At 35.2% G+C, this 22,901-nt stretch overlaps 3 protein-coding genes across 3 annotated transcripts; all 3 read right to left on the reverse strand.

Moving 5' to 3' along the window:
• Positions 1-1,081: 1,081 nt before the first annotated feature.
• LOC125575610 (cullin-4-like) lies at positions 1,082-6,207 on the reverse strand. Its single transcript, XM_048767126.1, has 17 exons — positions 5,842-6,207; positions 5,306-5,421; positions 4,869-5,215; positions 4,452-4,632; positions 4,243-4,365; positions 3,870-4,157; positions 3,302-3,427; positions 3,070-3,171; positions 2,911-2,964; positions 2,669-2,775; positions 2,520-2,580; positions 2,293-2,424; positions 2,056-2,193; positions 1,853-1,933; positions 1,675-1,755; positions 1,512-1,592; positions 1,082-1,346 (listed from the first exon to the last, which is right to left on the reverse strand). The coding sequence occupies exons 1-17, from the start codon at positions 6,080-6,082 to the stop codon at positions 1,233-1,235; spliced, it is 2,373 nt and encodes a 790-aa protein (XP_048623083.1). The 5' UTR covers positions 6,083-6,207; the 3' UTR covers positions 1,082-1,232.
• Positions 6,208-14,917: 8,710 nt separating this feature from the next.
• Positions 14,918-15,645, reverse strand: BNAC09G19220D. The gene has a single exon (XM_013807447.3). The coding sequence runs from the start codon at positions 15,600-15,602 to the stop codon at positions 15,072-15,074; it is 531 nt and encodes a 176-aa protein (XP_013662901.1). The 5' UTR covers positions 15,603-15,645; the 3' UTR covers positions 14,918-15,071.
• A 1,574-nt stretch (positions 15,646-17,219) lies between these two features.
• LOC106363402 (potassium channel KAT1-like) lies at positions 17,220-21,130 on the reverse strand. The gene is made up of 10 exons (XM_048767127.1): positions 20,444-21,130; positions 20,130-20,345; positions 19,904-20,059; positions 19,769-19,826; positions 19,250-19,567; positions 18,620-18,859; positions 18,438-18,536; positions 18,129-18,347; positions 17,671-18,043; positions 17,220-17,583 (listed from the first exon to the last, which is right to left on the reverse strand). The coding sequence occupies exons 1-10, from the start codon at positions 20,620-20,622 to the stop codon at positions 17,471-17,473; spliced, it is 1,971 nt and encodes a 656-aa protein (XP_048623084.1). The 5' UTR covers positions 20,623-21,130; the 3' UTR covers positions 17,220-17,470.
• Positions 21,131-22,901: the final 1,771 nt, after the last annotated feature.

The following is a 22,901-nucleotide window of genomic DNA, read 5'->3' on the forward strand; positions in this document are numbered from 1 at the left end:
TGGGCCTATAGGCCTATATGGACATTCACGTAATAGTTCATAACAATAATAGATTTTTCGGTTTGATTGGTTTACACAAAAAAATTTACTCCATTTCTTTCATTGTTACGTTGGTGATATGTTGGTGATGAAGACTCAATTATGATAGAAGCTTGAACCACGTCGAGATTGACAATTGGGTTATATGGCGTTTTGGTTAAATGACCGGTTAAATATTATTCAATGGTTTATGGTTATTGAAAACCGATTATCAGTTATAACTACCCTAGCCTAATATAAAAGCAAGGCTCGTGTGTTGTACACTAAGGAGGTTAGTGTCTTGCCTTGCCAGGTTCCAGGAACGTAGCCTTACCGGTGAACTCTGGGTCATCAAATAAACTATGTATTGAAGCTTGGTCAAGACGACCGGACTTGTTCAAGTTGGACTAACTTGCACAAGTCACGCGCGTATGGACTATGAACCTAGTCAAGAAAGCTCATTAGGTCAAGTTCTGTTTATATCAGATGGAGAGGTCACGACAAATGACTTAACACAAGCAGACACAAGGGAAACACAGAAAAGAGGCGCGGAAGAGTGGAAGCTCGCGACCAGGGTTTAGGTCTGAAGAGAGAGAGCTAGAGAGAACTAGGTTCTCAGTAGGCTAACTAGACCCTTACATATATACTTGTATCTCTTGGTGATTTGTAACAGAGATCAAAAGAGGTTGACAGGAACTGTAACCTCTAGATATTGTACTCTCATATTTGATATAATGAAAGGTTGAAAGACCGATTTCTCACTGAACACCAGGTTAACAAAAGTGTCTTATGTTCTTTTTTTTCTTGTTTGATTCGCATACTTGATTAGTGAAATGAAAGGTTGAGTGACCGATTTCTCACTGAACACCAGGTTAACAAAAGTGTTTTATGTTCTTTCTTTTCTTGTTTGATTCGCAGATTCTCCAACAAGTTTCTTGTATTTCCCCAACATTCACGCAGTGTTATTTTGCAATTGGTCATATAGCTAATAAAATTTTACTTGCATGTCGCAGTAGAACATGACGATATTTATTGTATCAATATATGAAAGTGAAGGAAGAAGAAAAAAAAAGCCCAAGTTGGGGTTGTAATAATCGGAACTTTGGAGTTTGTTCTTTTTCAGAAAGTCTCGGCCATTGTCTTGTGAATAAATATACAGTAATACAGAGCAGAGATAAATGTTGAAAAGACGGTTTAACAAAGAGAGATTATGACTAAGCAAGATAATTATATATCTGAGGGTTGGTCTTGTCCCTCTCCAAGTACTCTCGATCGATCAGGCTTTCTATCCTCTTCTTCAGATCCGCTGGTTTTATTGGGAACTTCAGCTGCAAAATCACAAACACGTAAACCATACGTTTGCTTAGTGTGCTACTTACTACATATATACAACGGTACTGAGAGTGAGAGCTCTCATCATCATAGCAACATGGTCAAAGATTAGAAGAGTCGAGGCTTTTTATATCGTCAAGAAAGAGAGGAAGAAAATTTACCTGTTGGAAGAGCTCGGTGATTAGGAGAGTATGGCTCAGGACTTTTCTCGTCTTCATGATTCGAACAATGGCTGCATCAATCTGTAAGGGAAGGAGCGTGATGAGAAAAGTCACTTAGTCAACTCTTTGATCGTGCTAAGAAAAAACAGTATCGTAAACCAACCTGGTATTGTCGGTCCTGGAATACTCTCTCTGTTGTACTCGTGTTCTCTTCTACCGTCTCTTTCATCTGGATTGCATTCACCTGCGCTCAGAAAATAATCATAAAATGGTTTATTACATATGTGCGAGATTCTAGAAACCTTTTAAGTGAAACAACCAAAAGAAAATAACTGACGTACCTTAATGCGATACAGAGGAGCGGTAAAGGTGTCATTAAAATCAAATTCATCCCCGTCTTGTACATCTCTTCCCTTGGGATACTGCAATAACATTTACACAAGGCGCATCAATATTTGGGGGAAAAAAATGCAAACCCACGATCTCAGTAGTTTCTGCGTTAGCAGAAAGGCTAGTTAACAGAGTCCAGTTTTTTTAGCCTAACCTTCTGCAGGACACGAACTTTCCCACAAGCAAGCGACTGAAGAGTCCTTCTCAGTTCTTTGTCCTCTATGCCAGTGGAATCTTTAATGTCTTCAAAGCTAAGTTTCATTGCATCGTTAAATAACATCAACACAACAGCCTGAGACAATCAAAGACAGTACGTGAGGAATAAAATTCAAAATGAGTGGTAGGAAAAGCTTGAAAAGGAAAAAAAAGAAGAAGAGAAAGTTGGACTGACCTGAAACAGGGAAACAGCAAGCTCCTTTTTACCTTTGGAGAAATCTGCCTTCAAAACACAGTGACCTAATGAGTTTTGCCACATTAACCTCCTCCCACTGTACTTGCTCAAATAGAACTCTTTGAAGATATCCTACGAAACAAACATATATACATTACAAAAAAAAAACTTATGTAACAAAAAAAAAAACCATGGGGGACATATATACAAGGAACTTCTGGTAAAACCTGATAGACATTTAACTCATGAGGAAGTTTAACATCCATTGGTGGATATGTTGGCCAGTACCTGCATCATTCATGGAAGGTTAAAAAGCTGTTATAAATATCTCATTCTATACTGTATAGTCCGGGACGAATTTGATGTATAGTCATACCCTGTTGTTAGAACGTGGACACTCATCTCAATTCCTGATGGCAATTTTGTTCTGGCCTGAGACGATTGTTTGAATGACTCGTTGATTTCCTTTGACAATTCAATATCCTGGAGAAAATATTCAAAGAGAAATGAATACTAGGATATACTGTAAGCATAAAACTCCAGATCTTTATTCCTTTACTAAAAGTTTAAGACCAACATCCTTTTAAGAAAAATAGAGAAAGAGAAAGAAAAGAGGACCTTGAACATCCCTTCAAGCTTGTTTGTAAACTGACTACCACACTCAGTCTTGAGCTGTAGGTGTCACCAAGATTGGGTCAGCGGGTAAGAACTTACCGAAATAGAAACAGAAAATCAGTGGGAATCAATAGGCGTCTCTTTGCAAGATCCTTTTGTTACCTTAGAGATCATTGATTTCTCAGCATCAATGGAAGCGCTTTTTCCCAACAGGAGTCTCTTTGCAAGATCCTTTTTATAGAATGCTTCGAACACATCTTTACCCTTTGATCAGAAAAAAATAGAAATACTTCAGCAAAACTTAATTTAGATGGTCAAATAGCTGGTTTTCAGACCCGGAACAGTTATTCAACGTAGACAAACACAGCACTAGATGTAAAGAATCAGAGGTAACCTGGATAAATCTGAACAAAACCAAGACTTTCTCAAGGGTACTCTCCAATTCTTCTTCAGAAGTACCCTTGTTCCCAGCACGGAGCTTCTCGTCCAAAAATTTGGCGATAAGTTCAGCTGGACGATTCTGCAAAAACAGACCCGGAACATTTATCATTTAAACACGTACTAACATGCAAACTTGAAACATCTACAGATTTAATATAGTTAATACTAATGTGCACTTTGTCAAAGTGATTCTTGATATTACATAAGAATTTTTTTGCTCGATACTGGAGCTAGTACCATATACTGTATAAAATCGGTCAAAAGAGTATTTTGTATCCGAAGTGATACTAGCGACAACACTACTGTAACCAGAGCCCAAAAATATGTTTATACCCAGAGCCAAAAATGCCTCATTTTTTAAAAGTAAATACAGTACATAAGCATTGCTATAAATTCCACAGATTGCAACATTGTAGATTATAAGGTTGACACTTCCACAACAATCAGTATGTAGCTTTTATATGGAAGTAAAATTGTTAGCAAGAGATAAGTCAATCATCAGCAAAATAAATATTCAATACCTGGCGCAGATTTATCAGATGCTCAAATGAATCTTTAATGGTGTTGCCAAATGATTCATTCTTGCAAAAGCTGTCTTCCCATACTATGTCAAGAGAAGCCTTGAAGTCCAATAGTGATTGTACCATATCTTTATCTTTCTCTTCATCCATAACGATCTTCTGCCCAGTTTTCCGAGTGTAGGAACTTAACGCCTGCCTCATAGATTCAAGTGCAGTGACCCTAGAAAAAAGGGTGTACATCCTCTGGAGGTCCTCAGTACGACGTCCATCCATTAATGGTGTGAAACCCTGGAGTATGTTCAGACATAGAATAAGGGTAAAGCAAACAAAAATTTGCTAATATATGCAACCACAAGTATGACAGGATCTAAACCTTATCAAGGATAGCAACTATATGACGCTCGAGAAGTTGTTTTTCAACAGTTGATATCAATGGTTTCCTGGTTGATGCATCTATGTACAGTATGCATTTTTCATTCTCTTCATGCAACCTTCCCTGCATCAATCACCAGTAGAAACCTTAGAGAGATCAGATCAACTAATAACATGTAAGGATAAACTATATGAAGTAATGCAAGGCACCTCGACATGCTTCAGGTACTCGGGAACGTCATATTGCTGCATGTATTTCATTGCTTCAGCAGCATAAAATTCAGAAGTGCATTCAAGGAAAGGTTTCTCAAAGCTTTCCGAATATATTCCCAGTGCAGTAAACATCTTTAAGAGATGGCTTAGTAGTGTCCTATTAACAGCTTCGGCTAACCTGCACGACCAATGACATAAAAGAAAGGTCCAAAGATTCACATGAAAACATTGTCAAATAAATGAATGACTAACAATAGTGCTCATTCGTCTTGATATTTTATTTACAACTAACTATCATTGCTAGACAGGAATAGAGCTCATGGACCATTCAAAAATTACAAACATGATAAAGGTATAGGATAAATAAACCTTGCTTCATATATTACTGAAAGCCTGGAATTGTTACAAGATTACCTTTCTTTTTCAATCATTCTCAAGAGAGCAGTAACAGTCCTCTGCTCAACATCAGGGGACAGAGAAAGATGCTTCCGAAAAAGCTGAAGGCCCATCTCCCACAACGAACGTACATTCGGGTTCTGTATAACATACTTCCTATCCAAAGACAAGGCTATACTCCGGATCATGAGCATCTGGTCACAGAAATCTTGCCAGCATTTCTCAACGAGCGACAAGAAAACAGAGAGATCGGTGTCTTGGCCAACTAAAGAATGTAAAGCGGCAGAGATGTGCTCTTCACACTCCTTCTGCATCCGTTCGTAAAGCTTTCCTTCCAGCTTATGCAAGCAAAGGTCATCAACAGCCTGAATAAAAAAAACAACAATTTCTAATTTCACATACAATACAAACAAGAAGAAACCAAACAAACAAAGAAAGATGGAAAAATTTGGTACCTGGTAAAGCCTCTCGAGGTCGAAAGAAAAGGGCTTTTTGAGGAATATAGCTCTGATAGCTGACTGCAGATTATCCCAGGTAGTGTCTTCAAAGTTTGTTGGTAGAGTTGGTTTGGCTTCAAATATTACAAAATCAAATGATGAAAAATGGTTTTATCCATATCCAGAGCATCTCAAGATTATGCATAACATAGATAACGGATCTGGCTAGAGAAAAGAGATTCAGAAATACATAAACCCTAACCACTCATTAACAAATCAAAATCAGCAATCAAGCTCGATTCAACAGTGAATCCCGATCCAATTCAATCGCAAAACACACAGAGTCTGAACAAATCGCGGGAAGCCTATAGAAAAACCCTAAAATTGAGAAGCCTTACGCTAGACAATCAATCGTTCGGTGCAGAGAGTCATTTTCAATCAATCGAGAGCTTCGATTTACACACTACGCAAACAAAATCCTAAGATCAAATAGATAAAACCTAAGAAACATCAGATTTTACGATCAAAACAATCGCAAATTGATAGGAATCAACCTTTGTTGAGCTTGATGACGAGCTTCTTAGTGGGCTGGGGGAGTGTAGCCTTCTTCCGGGAGAGATTGGCTGCGGCGGAGGGGGTTGGATCTTCGTCCTCCATGGGGAAGGGAACCTTATCGGAGGGAGTGTGGAGGCCGTTTTTGGATTTTTTCATGGGAGGGGAAGAATAAGAAGAGTCGGTGGTGGAGGCTGAGGAAGCGGCTGCGGGGCAAGTAGAGCGTTTGTTTGGAAGAGACATGAAAAATCGGGAGAGAGAGGTGAGGTGAAATCAAGAAGACGAAGCCGAAGGCTTGTCCCAATTTAAGCCTCGTAACCCTTTCTACAAGGAAAAAAGAAAAAAAAAACTTTTGTTCTCTCTCTCTCAAACCTACTCGAAATTCGCAAAATTAGATTGAGAAAAAAATGTATATAAATATTTTAAAATTTCTGTTGTGGAAAATAATTAATTTATACTATTATTTGGAAAAAAATTGTCAAATAAATATTGAACTTACGCATTTTTGCCAAAGAAAATACAAACTCTTCGTCAATCCAAAAAACATATGAATATATGTTGACTGAACAAAATTAGGTATAACTTTAGTCAACATTAATTTTAACTTAATCGACATTTATTTTGTTAACAGAAATCAAACAACGTCGTTTTGCTAAAATATTAAAAAAATTAACAAAATTCACCGCAAAATAGTGAACTTACCCATTTTTACTAATAAGCATGAACTTTTCACTCATCCAAAAGATATAAACTTGTTTTCAGTTCGAATTTTGGATGCTTGGTTTATATATAATTTGTTTTAGCCCAAATAAGTTTATATTTTTGGATCAATGAAAATTTCATGCTTTTTAACAAAAATGTATATTTTTTCACGGTGAATTTTCTCAGTTTATTTTTATTTTAGCAAAATAGCGTCATTTTGACTTTCGCTAAAAAAAAAATAAATGTTGGTTAAATGAAATTTAATGTTGACTAAAGTTATAACTAATTTGGTTCAGTCAACACAACTTCATATGTTTTTGGATATCGAAGAGTTCGTGTTTTTTCCAAAAGCGTGTAAGTTCAGTATTTATTTAGTTGTTTTCTTCTATTATTTGTGACAATATAAGAATCTACATTTGTAATTACTTTCAAACTTGAAAAAGGAGAATAAAAAACAGAATTTCAAAGCTGGTTTGGACTAGTACCAGTTCTAAATGTTGATATGAAATTATAAACTTAAACATATGGGCCAGTTAATATAATTAGTCGATTATTATATAACTTACCCACAAATAGATAAATTTCCTGACTCTTATCAGTTTGGAATTTTGTTGGAACTCATATCTAATTTATGTCTTATTGAATCAAAATAATCATGGTGCTGTGTTTAAACAATGCACCATTTTTTGCAAAACAAAATTGCACAAGGTGATAGTTGTTTTGTTATGCTTTAAATGTATTTGGGTTATTGTTTTCAACTTCATAATCAACACAAAATGTAATAATATTCATGGTATGTTATTGGTTCAGATTGGATTTTTGGTAAATAATGAAGTGTTATCGTTGCTCGATGTTGAAAGTGGTCATGGACGAACATGGAATCCTCCGTGGAGATGAAATTATTGAAATGTAACTCATAATAGAAAAGAAGCTTTTAAAAGCTAACGAGATCATTTGAGAGTATGATAGATGATACGGATTATTCACTACTTTCTTTTGAAGTATTAGTATTTGGGTGTGTCGAGTTTTTGTGTTGAGAGGTGGGTCTATGAAGCGAGAAAGAATAAAAAATGTTAATTACTTTCTTAACAACTGAATTTAGTATTTCATTTTTGTATGCATATAGTGTTCATGTAAATAAATATATCAAGTCGAATGGTGTCATTGAGACTGTGGAATTGCCTAGAAAGTAATAGTCTAATGGTATGGTTATAATCATATTCCCACAATGTTGTTCTATTCCCAACACTTTGTTCTTTCTCCTCCTCTCTCTTTCGGATCTATGCAAAATCCACGTTTTTTAATTCATGAAATTAGACCAAGAAAAATGAATATAAATATTTTTAAAATTTTCATATATAATAGAATTATTAATTTATAATTATTATTTGTGATAAAATAAGAATCTACATTTGTAACTATTTTCAAATTTGAAAAAGAAAAAGAAAAAGAAAAAAGTTTCAAAGCTGGCTTGGATCTGTACCAGTTTTAAAAGTTGATATGTTAATATGAAATTATAAACGTAAACATATAGTCCAGTTAACATCATTTATTGATTATTATATAACTTACACACAAATAAGCAAATTTCCTGACTTTCATCAGTTTAAAATTTCATTGGAACAGATACCTAATATATCTTATTGCATCAAAATAATAATTGTGTTGTGTTTACACAATGCACCATTTTTGTAAAAAGAAATTACAGATGATAGTGTTTTTAGGTGATAGGTTTTTAGGTGATAGTTGTTTTGTTACGCATAAGCTGGTTTAAATATATTTGTATAATTATTGTTTTCAATTTCATAATCACCATAAAATATAAAAATATTCATAGTAGTGTGTCATTGGTTCAGTTGGGATTTTCCGAATGGGTGATATAGTTGTCTTGATGTTGAAAGACATGGACGAGCAGCATATAATCTTTTGAAATGTGTCTTAGTAGAGAAGAAAGTTCTACAATTTAAGATCATTTGAAAATATGATGGATGAGAAAGATTTTTCACTACTTGGTTTTGAGATATTTATATTTATTATCTGGAGTTTTATATTAAGAGGAGTGTCTTTGAAGCGAGAAAGAATGAAACATGTTCAGTGTTCATGATAATAAGTATTAGGACAATAAGACCTATATTAAGAAGCAAGTAGATTTCTACAAATTAGAACAATAAGAACTATATTAAAAAACAAGTACTGTTATGAAAGACAGCCAGCCGTAATGTTTGAAAATATAAAAAGATATGGAGCCCGCTGCACTATTTGCACAGTAAATTTATTTCTATATATATGAACGTTTTCGTTAATTGTAACGACACACCTCAATCTCTTCTCTCTCTATAATAAGAAATTCTCTCTCTCTATATCAGTGTTAAAAATTCTACGGGTATAAAATTTCGCCCTTATTTAAATTCCTGCGATACAATAAAATCTCAGTTCTTTTTGTAACACGTTATCAGCACGATCACTCTGCGATTCGGTAAAATTTATTTGTATCATTTATACCCTGTTATAATGGTCGGTATACCGCCTCTATTATTATTTATATCATGTTATAATGGCCGGAATACCGCATATATTATTTACTAGTAATTTAATTTATTTATTGGTCGGCCGAGCCGCCTTATATTCTGTTTATTATTTATTGGTCGGCCGAGCCGCCTTATATCCTGTTTATTATTTATTGGTCGGCCGAGCCGCCTTATATTATGTTTATTATTAATTGGTCGGCCGAGCCGACGTATAATTTATTTATTACTCTGCATTGATCGGCTGAGCCGTCGCATGATTTGTTGTCATAACATAAATATTTCATTGTCATAATTTTTTACTTTTATGAAATTTTATAGATTTGATTGACTGTTTAATACGATATTTTCAGACTGATTTTTGGTGCACTCGATTTAACCCCAACGGTCACAAAGAAAATTTTTCAAAAAATTATCCTTTCTCCAACGGTCATGAACAGTAATTTTTATCTATAAATACAACTCATTTTCACTCCATTTCATCATCCAAAACATTTCATCTTCTCTCAAAAATTTCAAATCGCTCTCCTCCGATTTTTCATTTCAAGAAAGATGATTCGCGCACTTTTGTTTTTATGTGCCATTTTTATTTGTGTTTCTATTTATGGTTTATTCGTTGGAGAATTTACTCCGAGTGAATTTAAGATGAATATCGGTTTAATTTTCTTTACATCGCTTCTCCTTGTAATTGCTTGCATGATTAATGTAAACGGTTCCTTTTAATATGAATAATATTCTAATAATTTTTATTTATGTGCTTTAGAAATACAAATGGCAAAAATCGAGAAACATCAGTTTCCGGCATTGGAAGTAACTGGGACAAACTACACGGCATGTGTTACAAACATGGAGCTTCATCTAGATTCCGAGGAAATACTCGGAACAATAAAAGACGGCAATATATCAACCTCTCATGAAAAGGCTAAGGCCGTGATATTTCTGAGAAGGCATCTAGATGAAAATCTTACGCATGATTATGCGAGAACCAAAGATCCCTTAGATCTTTGGAAAGCTCTGAAGGAGAGGTTTGATAACCAAAGAAAAATTACTCTCCCCATGCACTTGATGAGTGGAAAAATCTACGATTTCAAGATTTTGAAAAAGGGGAAACGTACAATTCCGCTATATTGAGAATAGCGGCGCAATTAGATTATTGCGGTAAGCCTGTCTCGGAAGCAGAAATGCTCGAGAAAACTTACCAAACGTTCCACAAAAATCATTATGTTCTACAAGAACAATATAGAAATTGTGGGTGTACGAGGTTCTCTGAACTCGTTGTGGCGCTTATGATAGCGGAGAGAAATAATGAACTCCTCATTAAAAACCACAATGCCCGACCCACGGGAACCAAAACATTTCCTGAGGTAAATGCAACGGATATAAAAAATCCGGAAAAGAGAAATTATTCCTATCGTGGGCGTGGTCGTGGCCGTGGTCACAATCGTGGTTTTGGTCGTGGTCGTGGTTATCGATTTAACCGCAACCATGAAAGGAGTAACAACCCAAGAGGAAGGGGATCCAACACATGGAATCGATCTGATCGGGTAAAAGGGAAAGAAACCAAAGAAAACCCTACTCATAAAAATGAGAACGTCTGTTACAGATGTGGATCGAAGGGACACTGGTCTCAAGTATGTCGAACTCCTCGGCATCTATGCCAATTGTACCAAGAATCTATTAAAGGCAAGGCAAAGGAAGTAAATCTCAATGAACACCTTGTGGGTACAACATCGACATACCTCGAATCCTCTGACTTTATGGGAGATTTCGACGAGGCCACTCATCAAAATAATTGAAGTGCTTGTACTGATCAAGCTTAATAATGCCTAGTGATGCCATAAAATATTATGTATTTCACTTTCAAAATAATGTTGTATTTCAAAATATCTAATGTATAATTATTGTGTACTTGTTATTGATGCATAATATGTTTACTTATGAAAGTTTATTTTCTTTATTAATATTAACTGTGTGTTACAGAAATGGATAAGAAAGCAAATGGAACAACAACTAAACAAATTGGTAGAGAAGTTTGCATACCAGATAGTGGCACAACGCACACTATACTGAAGGATAAGAGATATTTCTCTACTTTAAAGTCAGTAAAAATGACTGTAAACACAATATCAGGTCCTACAGACCTGATCGAAGGAATTGGCAAGGCAAACTTTATGTTGCCTAATGGAACAAAGTTTTCCATAGATAATGCCTTATATTCTCCAAATTCTAAGAGAAATTTGTTGAGTTTCAAAGATATATACCGTCAAGGGTATAACACTCAGTCTGCAACTGAGAATGGAAAGAAGTATTTGTATATAACTTCTGAAAAATCAGGCAAAGGCCTTGTACTGGAAAAATTTCCAGAACTTCCTTCTGGATTGCATCACACTTATATTGATGCTATAGAATCACATCTTGTGATCAAAAGAAATCCAGAAGATGTTACATTATGGCATGATCGTCTTGGTCACCCAGGCACTACAATGATGCGAAAAATCATTGAAAGCTCACATGGTCATTCAATAAAAACCCAAGATATATACCAAAGTAATAAAATGACATGTGATGCGTGTGCTCTTGGGAAATTAATCATAAGACCATCACCAACCAAAATTGACAAAGAATCACCAAAGTTTTTGGAAAGAATCCAAGGTGATATTTGTGGACCAATACATCCACCGTGTGGACCATTCTACTACTTTATGGTATTAATCGATGCATCGAGTAGATGGTCACATGTTTGTTTGTTATCATCTCGAAATATGGCATTTGCGAGATTTCTAACTCAGATAATCAAATTAAGAGCACAGTTCTCAGATTATCCAATTAAAAGAGTTAGATTAGATAACGCTGGTGAATTCACATCCCAAGCTTTTAATGATTATTGTATGGTATCAGGGATTGAAGTAGAGCATTCTGTTGCTCATGTTCATACACAAAATGGTTTGGCAGAATCATTAATTAAACGGCTGCAACTAATTGCAAGGCCATTGATCATGAGATCAAAACTCCCAACATCTGTATGGGGACATGCTATTTTGCATGCAGAAGCACTAATTCGGATAAGACCAAGTGCATACCATAGATATTCCCCATTACAGTTAGCATTTGGAAAAGAACCAAATATCTCTCATCTAAAAATCTTTGGTTGTGCGGTTTATATTCCAATAGCACCACCGCAACGTACAAAGATGGGACCGCAAAGACGGTTGGGAATATATATTGGCTATGATTCTCCATCAATAATAAGATACCTAGAACCACAAACTGGTGATGTGTTTACGGCACGATTTGCCGATTGTCATTTCAATGAGAAAGAATTCCCAACTCTAGGGGGAGACAATAAACAAGTAGGAAAAGAGATCAAATGGAGTGTACCATCGTTATTACACCTTGATCCTCCTACGAAACAGTCAGAACTAGAAGTTCGACGTATCATGCATTTACAAAATATAGCAAATCAGCTACCTGATGCATTTGCTGATACCAAAATGGTAACTAAATCACATATACCCGCTGCAAATACTCCTGCTCGTATTGAAATACCACAAAATGGTGGAACGGCAGTTGATACACGTGAATCAGGAACACGTTTAAAGCGCGGTAGACCTATTGGTTCAAAGGATAAACTTCCTAGAAAACGTAAGGAATGTGAAAAGCATGATACTCCCAAAATAACAGAAAATATTTTGGACGAAGAAAATTGTGAATCTAACGACAATATAAAGCATCTTGAATCTGAAGGAAATCATGAGATTTCTATCAATTACATCCATAATGGAAAGATATGGAAACGAAATGAGATGGATGATATTGATGACGTTTTCTCATACCTTTTAGCAAAGGAAATAAATGAAGAAAACGAAGATCCAGAACCAAAGTCTGTATATGAATGTCAAAAGAGACATGACTGGATAAAATGGAAAGATGCAATTCAAGTCGAACTAGATTCGCTTAACAAACGAAATGTATTCGGACCTATTGTGCTCACACCCAAAGATGTAAAACCTGTTGGGTACAAATGGGTGTTTGTCCGAAAAAAAAATGAGAAAAACGAGATTACAAGATACAAAGCTCGTCTCGTAGCCCAAGGTTTCTCTCAAAGGCCAGGAATTGATTATGAGGAAACTTATTCTCCTGTCATGGACGCAATCACATTTAGATTCCTGATGAGCCTAGCGGCCAATGAAAATTTAGAAATGCGTCTCATGGATGTCGTTACGGCATATTTATATGGATCATTAGATACTGATATCTATATGAGAATCCCAGATGGATTTAAAATGCCAGAAACGTTAAGTTCCAAACCTAAAGAGTTATGTGCAATAAAATTGCAAAGATCATTATATGGGTTAAAACAATCTGGACGAATGTGGTATAATCGTCTCAGCGAACACTTAACAAAAGAAGGATACACGAATGATCCTATATGCCCTTGTGTTTTCATAAAGAAAACAACATCCGGATTTGTGATAATCGCGGTGTACGTTGATGATCTTAATATTATTGGAACTCAAAACGAAATCCAAAAGGCATCAAACTATCTGAAAGGAGAATTTGAGATGAAAGATCTCGGGCAGACAAAATATTGTCTAGGATTACAAATTGAGCATTCTCAAAAGGGTATATTTGTACACCAGTCTACATATACCAAACGAGTATTGAAACGCTTTAACATGGATAAAGCAACTCCTCTTAGCACCCCGATGGTCGTTAGATCACTTAATGTTGAAAATGATCCGTTTCGACCATCTGAGGAAAATGAAGAAATACTTGGTCCTGAAACTCCATACTTAAGTGCAATTGGAGCTCTTATGTATCTTGCAAATTGTACTCGACCTGACATATCTTTTGCCATTAATCTTTTAGCGAGATTCAGTTCGTCTCCTACGCGAAGACATTGGAATGGAATTAAACATGTCTTTCGTTACCTTCAAGGAACAACTGATTTAGGCTTGTTTTATCCTAAAAGTTCAAAAGGTCAAATAATTGGTTTTGCAGATGCAGGTTATTTGTCAGATCCACACAAAGCTCGATCCCAGACAGGATATGTTTTTACAATTGGAGGCACCGCCATATCTTGGCGTTCTCAGAAGCAGACACTTGTTGCTACTTCTTCAAATCACGCTGAGATCATTGCACTCCATGAAGCAAGTAGAGGATGTGTATGGCTAAGATCAATAAGCCGACACATCTGTTCAAGCAGTGGGATTGACGAAAATACGGAGCCAACTATTCTATATGAAGATAATGCGGCATGTGTTTCTCAAACGAAGGAAGGATATATCAAAAGCGATAGAACCAAACATATATCTCCGAAGTTCTTCTCATACACTCAAGAGCTCGAGAAGAATAAAGAGATTGAAGTAAGATATATTCGATCATGCGACAATGCAGCCGACCTCTTCACAAAATCACTCCCTACCTCGGTATTCAGAAAACACATCCATAACATTGGGATGCGCCATCAGAAGGATCTGTGACTGTTCATTTGAGGGGGAGCTTACGTAGTTGTATTTTTTTTACCTTACTATGGTTTTTCCCATTGAGTTTTCCTGGAAAGGTTTTTAACGAGGCAACAAAGACGTTAAGCGAGAGTGGATAGTGACACCGGTCCCCTAGAGGGAGTGTTATGAAAGACAGCCAGACGTAATGTTTGAAAATATAAAAAGATGTGGGGCCCGCTGCACTATTTGCACAGTAAATTTCTTTCTATATATACGAACGTTTTCGTTCATTGTGACGACACACCTCAATCTCTTCTCTCTCTATAATAAGAAATTCTCTCTCTCTATATCAGTGTTAAAAATTCTACGGGTATAAATTTTCACCCTTATTTAAATTTCTGCAATACAATAAAATCTCATTTCTATTTATAACAAGTACATTATTTTATCATTATTGTAACCGGAAAGACGCAGATAAACAATACATAGCTAAGCAAAGAAAAGGAACGAAAGAAAAAAAAAAGGCCAATAAAATCAAAGTTCTAGACCGTTGACAAATCACTTCTCTTCTTCCTCGAAAGCAGTAACAGGGAAAGTACGTGACAGTCCCGTCGGATTAGCAAAAGTAATCTTCGTTTGGTCTTGATCATTAACAAAGATCTCAGAGATCGTAACCCAAAGCAGAAGCTCTTTGCTCTTGATCCCTGTAAGACTACGCATCCGACGGTTCTCCACGAACGCAGTGACCTCCGAGTCATACGACACGTTTCTTCCGATCGCCTTGAACCGATGCTGAACGTTCTTGTTAATCTTGATCCAGATATAACCGGTTGTTTTGTTGTGACCGATCTCTGTCATGTTGTCCAAAGGGAGAAGTCCTTTGGGAAGATTCATGGTCGATAAGATCTCGTTTGCTTTTTGCTTGCAGGTTGATCCTACATTGAAGATCTCAGCTCCTTCTCTTTGATCTGGTTTGGTTTCTAGAGACGACATTAGATTGGTTTGCTGTGATGAGGGTTTGTGAATATGTGGAATCGTTGATGGTTTTTTATATATATAGGTCTTTAGGTTTGTGACTTTGAGAGACATTTTTGGATATGTGAAGTTACGAAATCGGGCTTGTAGAAGTGAAGGGGCAAAGCACGCAGGCGAGGGTATAATCAGTATAATAGGAGGAATAACAGAAAAGAAGATGAGTAGGTTAAGCAACAGGTGTGCGTACTGCGTAGGTGCGACGCATGCACTTCGTGTTCGTGGAATATATATTCAGTTTTGTCTTTTTCAACTCGTGAAATAATTATTCTTACTAAACTAAGACAGTTAGATATTTTGAGGAGTTTCAGTAAGCAACTTTTGTCTTAATGGCTTTAGTATTGAAAGATGCGTCGTATCTGACGGAGATTAACATCTTGCAATATTAGAATTAGACTTTTGTCTTAATGGCTTTTCACTTGCAATGTTGTTTCCTAGCTAGTACATGATTGAATCAAATGCTGCCATGCTGGGTTGATAGAACCGTATTTTATATTCTACGGAGAACTAAATACGGTAAAGAATAAGATTGATAAAATTATATCAAAGATTAAGAAAAAGATGATACAACTGCAGAGGCGAGATATTATCTATTTCCTTAACTCAAATACGTCCCGTAGTGCGACGGTTCGATAACGTAATGAGTCCAAAGATACAACTATAATTAATCTTCTCATTTGCGTCACTCTATCAGAAGTCTGGCGAAACTAGTTTTGTGTGTACTCTCAGACTCAAAAAAAATATCAAAAAGGAAAATGAAATATGAGCGATTGATTTGTTTTCTCTGTCTTAGAATAAGGAAGACCATTGTCTATATATATATACTCTCATAGTATTGCCCAATAAATCCAAGCAATAGTGGAGAGATACGGAGGTTACGTTCTTCATATTGATTCTCAATCAATTATGAATAAATGTGATATTAAGTTTGGAATAAATTGCTTGGTTGACCAGGACAAATTATGTACCAAAACATAATAAATATCTGGAGCACACATAATGGTATTATGGATCGACGACCCATTTACCAAATCCCGAAACCCAAAACTCGAGTCCGGTCCAGATATTTAACACACTTTATATTATAATGTGAGACATTTTACAAATGTTATATTTTAAGCTTCGTAAACAACCCATATTAAACCTCCATTTCTTATTCAAACCAACTTCGATTTTGACCAACAAATATACTAACTCATAGTGTTCACGGTGACGATTCCATCGTGCCCAAACTCTGATCATTCCGACAGACGTCTCCGTCGGAAAAATGGTCCGCACTACTTTGTCAAAAAAGAGTTCCACCATGGGTAAGGTCCGTGACCAAAATCTAAAAAGACACACTATAATAATATGTACACACAAGGTTCTAACTTTTGTTGGTGGCCTAAAACACGCTCTAAACTACTGGAAATCAAATGTTTCCCAACAATTGTGTAGCATGTTTAGAATACGTTGATGTATACAAACGTGAAAGAGAACAGCAAAGCTACCAATTCATTAAGGTTGTGGTCTTCATGAATCTTTTTTTTTTTTATCTTTTTAAAAAGGTTTTTGACCATAGAAAAATTAGGGATGGTTATTTTTCATTGATTTCTTGTTCGGTTTCCAAACTGTATCGAAAAGTCATAGGAGATATATACTCTATGAATTATAGTACAGTGGTTTAAGAAAAGATGAAGCAACAAAAAATTATTCATTGCACTACTTTATTTCGACTTTCTCATTTTTCAACTTTTTTGTTATTAAATTATATATCATATACATCCCATATACTATTGATCTGTGTTGTTGTGTCAATCAATATCAGGTTTCGTAGATTACAGTTTTGATAATCCAACTGTTCTGTGAAACCGAGTAAGAATACACTGTCGCGGACATACATTGCTGTAACGAAGGAAGGCTAGTCTCAGTTACTACCTCCAAACTCAGTTTGATGAAAAAAACAAATGATCACCATCCCTAATGACATCTAAATCATCAATCTCAGTGTTCTCTGCATTCGTGATCTTTGTGAAGCTGCATCCTCCAAACTTTTCACCTACATAATTCCCAAAGTTTCAACGGTTAGAAATTTTTTTCACAAAGGAGAGTTTTGTTCTTCATTTTGAGTCTTTTCAGAGCTTACCTGCTAGAATTACAAGCTCTTCTATGGATTTAGGTAAGAGTATCAACTTCCCGTTATGGCACTGTGATTGATCTTTCTCTTGTGACAACATGTGAATGGTAACTCTCTTGTCGTGTCCTCTACATGGCTTGGTTTGGATGCTGGAGCTGCAATGCTGATGTTTAACTAGCTTCTTAATTGTTTCAGTATCTCCCTTGTGAGTTGCATCCATTATAGCCTTTTCTCCACTGTCTGAAGTTGACTCTGTAACATCTAAACAATTGGCATCTTTTCTTGAATCCATCCACTCTTCCCATCCCATTAGTTGAAAATTTATGTTTTGTTGGTCATTATTTGTATCTTCTATTGCTATTGATTGTTGTCCTCTAAGTTTCTTCAAGTATTGTAACAAAACATGAGTTTAAATTTGTTTTAACTATATACATAAGTTTCAAGAGTATTGTTTTTAGCTCACATACCTTGAAGAGATTGTTCATTATGACTCGTCCATCTTCAGCATGAACGTGCATCGCGCTCATGAGAGATGTTCTACTTATCCGTAGTATTTGAGATAACTCAGTTGTCTTTACCGTAAAAGGTTGTGGTCTATAGCATAAAACTCCAATCTCTCCAAACATATCTCCAACAACTGCTTTGCCTTGAATCTGATCTTGTCCATCAACATAGGCTGTGAAATCCTACAACAGTTACACAACGTTTGAAGGTAATTATTGATAATTCTATGCTATTAATTAAATTTTTACTGATAACCAATATAACTCGCTTACCACTGATCCTGAGACCAGAATGTAAAGATCCGTTGGAGCTTCGTTTTGTAGAATTATATCTTCCTTAGGTGGGAAATACTCAGCATCTATATCTGAAACCTTGGGCATAAAATGGTAACTTCATGAAACCTCTTAGAGTGATATTAAAAGTTGAAATGAAAAGTTAGAGAATATAATTTTACCAATTGAAAGAGGAAGTCACGAGAAACTCCTTGAAATAGATAAATGTTTTGAACAATGGGGAAGAAGAGATAGTTTGCAATGCTTGACCGGATTGCTTTTGGCAAATTGTTCAAAGTTTCTTGTTGTTTCAAGCCCTCTGTTTTGAACTTCAGGCAAAAGTGTGATAACATTTGGTCTTGTATGTCATGTGGGAGTTGGTTTCTTGAAGCAAACTCTGAAGCAGCTCTCACTGTATCTCTCTGTTGTATAGAAATCATTAGTATTTTGTCTAGTTTGAACAAGTTAATACTAAAGACAAGTAAAAAATATTTGACCATGTCTATAACTTTCAGTAGGTTTAACAATTAACTTGAGGTAGATCAAAATATGCATGTGTATTCAGACAAGATATATGATCCTACCATACCTAATTCAAATTACCTATAATTTTCATGTAAGGATAACAGAAATTACTAGGTTAGATCATGAAATTTTAATTTATTAATTTTAAATTTGGATATCCCAATAACCTGCTTGAATTATATCAATATATAAAATTATATAAGTTTTTGCTTTTCAAAGTACCCAACCTTTTTTATACAAAATGAACATGCCTAGCTAGATCAAAATAAAGGGATCATCAAACTTACAAAGCTTCTGGTTCGGCTAGTCCAGTGAACAACGAGGTTAGTCATATTACCAATCAGGTAAGCCGTCAAGCCGAGGTTGAACATCATGAAGAAAATGTCAAAGATCATTTCTCTTGGATTCTCAGGATGCAAATCTCCATATCCAGTGGTCGTCAACGTCGTAATAGACCAGTAAAGAGCAGTCACATATCTATTCCAGAGACTTGTTTCCTTGAAATCTGGATAAACAGCTCCAATCCATGTCTTTCTTGGATTGGGATATCTATCTGCGATCAGGTAGTTGAAACATCCAGCACAATGTACAGCAAACAAAGTGACCTGAGATTTATAAAAAATTCAAGTTATAAATTAATAAAATAGAAAATCTATATTATTAATTTAACTATATATTACTAATATGGAGGAAAACTAATTGGCTCAAATTAGAATGTGAAAATTTATTTATTTATCATATATTAATATGTAGAGTTTATTATAAATAAATAAATAAAAAGCTTTTTGCTCTGTTTTGAGACTAACCGAAATGAGTTTTGTGCACCGTATCCAGAAATAGTTGAAACGGATATCTTTCTCAAGCCTGAAGCGAAGAGAAAGAGTTAGAAAAATGCGATAAATACTTTTATATTATGGTCTTAAGCATTGCAATAATTAAACCTTGCGAACAGCGAGCTAACTCGTCTGAGCCTCCATAACCTGAGCATGCTAAGAATTCTGAATCCTAACTCGTTTCCATTGTAGTTAAACAGGAGGCTCAATGGCTGAAACGGTGCAGTAGAACACACATCGAAGGCGAACCAAGTAGAGAGGTACCTGAAAATGTTCACATTTTCATGAATATGATTCACTTGTACAAAGGTTTCAAACTAATTTTATTTCTAACCTTATTGTTATTTTCTTAGGGTTGTCAACTAGAAGATAGGAGTGGCTATCGAGATAGGCGACGAAGAAGGTGAGGACAATATCAATGGCGAATAAGCCGTTAACAATATTGTCTATGATGAAAAGGGCGTCTTTCTTGTAGGTGATGAAGGCAAATTCAAAAGGACAAATCCAAGCTGAGTAAATGACTAGAAAGACTAGCCACATCTCCCATGCTCTGTTCCAACATAAACCAGAGGATTGAGAGAAACAGAACATAATCTGGTTAAGTTAAAATTTACATAAAACATAGATTGGAGATTATGAGAAAATTACCTATATTTTGGATTAAAAGGAGAGATTATGTGTTTACGTAGCTTAGTTGATTGGTTAATTCTAGCTCCAAGAGATGGCAAAAGATCTGCGGAGAGGAAGCTACTCTGTTTTATGGTATCAATATTGTATTCCTCAACGCAGAATCTTTCAAAGATGTTTTTGGTGCAAGAGATGGACATCTTGGTTGATGTTTTTGATAAGAAAAATGTTATGTGAAAGGTTTTTTCTAGCAGGTTTGGGGATTTCTTCTTGGCAAGGTAGTTATATATATAGTGATGAAGCTATATAGGACCTTTATAGCACAACTTGCTCCAACCCAATTGCTTATCTTTTTTTCTTAGAGAAAAAATGTTGAATTCGGCAGGGAAAGGTTAACGGCTTAAAGCAGAGTCAGTGCGCCATTTGCAGAAACCAAAATGGTTTAAATGGGAGAAGCAACAATGGTGAGCAAGAAGCGAAAAACACGGAACAGAGTAGTGTGTGATATGGAAAGATCTTATCAGATGAGACAAAACTTAAGTGGTAAACATTGAGCTTTTGAGGTAGAAATGCTCATGGTTTGTTTCTTTTGAGAGGAAACAGATTTGAAATCCAACATAAAGAAGAAGAAGAGTAGACGCAAACTGGTTATGGAGACTGCTACTTGATGATGTTTATGACTGTGGTGTGAAATCCACTTTCTCAGCATCTGAAGGTGGTAGTGATATATAGACATACCACACATAGAGAAAGAAGATACGTTTGGTGTGTGTGTCTAGGCTTATGTGTGTCATTGGAAGGACAAAAATGGGCATTAAAAATTATGGTGTGTTCATTTCAGGAATCCAGATATGGACCAAGCAAAAAATAATAATAATAAAGAAAGAAAATGGCATTTGACAGAATATTTAAGGGGCCAGAGTATATGATTTTTCTTTCAGAATTACAACATTATTTTCTCCTCTACTATTCTTTAAAGCATATCTTCTCATCCTGAAAAACTATCATAAGTTTACTACATTGTTCAAAAAATCACTAGACTCTAATTCATGACATAGTATTTTCTTCTACCTGAGAAATTACATAAACTAAACATAGAAAGATACAAAAGATACTAAAACTTGGTAAACCGGAGTCACAACCCAATGGATTTATGTAAACCCTTGAATTTTAAGGGAATACATAAGCAGACTATCTAAATGATAACAATACAGGAGTCAGTCTAAATGATAAAATGCTGTTAATTTCTCAATGAACGATTTCCAATTTTAGATTTCATTCGAAACATTTGGGTGGGTTTACGGCCAATTATATATAACACCCCTACCTCTCCGCCAGTAAGTTTTCAAGTTTGTTCACTCGGTCCATATGTTCCACCATCAGATAGACGATCAGTATGATAATTTCTCAGAGGTTTGAAAAACTTATTTACTGATTATGCAATAATTACATATTTTTCGTGTTTTGACATCACTCGCACGATAACGTGAATCTCTTCTTAATTGATCATATATTTTTTTCAGTACTTCAGCTCAAGCTCAAGCTCAAGTATATTTAACTTTGATATTTTTTAGAATACATAACCGAAAAGATAAGTAGAATTTGATATTATAGGTAGCCAAATCAATTCTACTAAGTTTTTTCATATGCGCCACACTATACACTAGAAATCAAGATGTCACATTATATAATCCATTTTAAATATGTATGTAAGAGGGAGATTCTTTTACATGAACAGCTTGTAAAACTTATAGACCTGCTAAAGGCGAACCTATGCGCTGTGAAGAGTGAAAACCTATTATTTGTTGAATTTGGTTTTCTTAGGAGAAGACACAAACAAACACAAGGTAGATTTTCCATGTGTGTCTCGTGGAGTAATGACACTTGATTACTCATTCGTTCCTCACACTCCGTCGGTACGTGGTAAAAGAAAAAAATTAAGTTTGGTTGATCTCTTTTACTTATTTATATGCTTTGTTCAAATAAATAGATCTCACCTTTCTGCATCGATTAAAGAACAGAATATTTATATTATTATCCCCTCTATATTAATCATAGATCATTACGACATGTTTTCGTAGTCACATGTCATCACTAAGATCATTCTTAGAATTCTTAGAAAAAATAAGTTGGTCCATACAAATATATATTATATTTTTTATTAAACTAACTATCGAATTGATTAGTAGTGTTCAAAAAAATATTCTCAATTCCTTCTTTAAATAAAAAATACGGAATTACCCAAAATGGTTAACATATATACGACAATTAATGATTATGAATAATAGATATTTGATAACAACTTTTGTATCTTCTCTATTTTTGTTTAATTTTATATTATTAAAGAAATTAAATAATCACATTAAGCGTTTAATAAAAAAATTATATTTTTCTTATATGTTATATTTTGATTTTTTTAAATGACTATAACTTACTAAAAATAGTAAAGGTCCCACATTGAAAATTTTGTGATCAATTA

This window comes from Brassica napus, chromosome C9, assembly GCF_020379485.1.
Source record: "Brassica napus cultivar Da-Ae chromosome C9, Da-Ae, whole genome shotgun sequence".
In the NCBI taxonomy this organism is placed as follows: Eukaryota; Viridiplantae; Streptophyta; class Magnoliopsida; order Brassicales; family Brassicaceae; genus Brassica; species Brassica napus.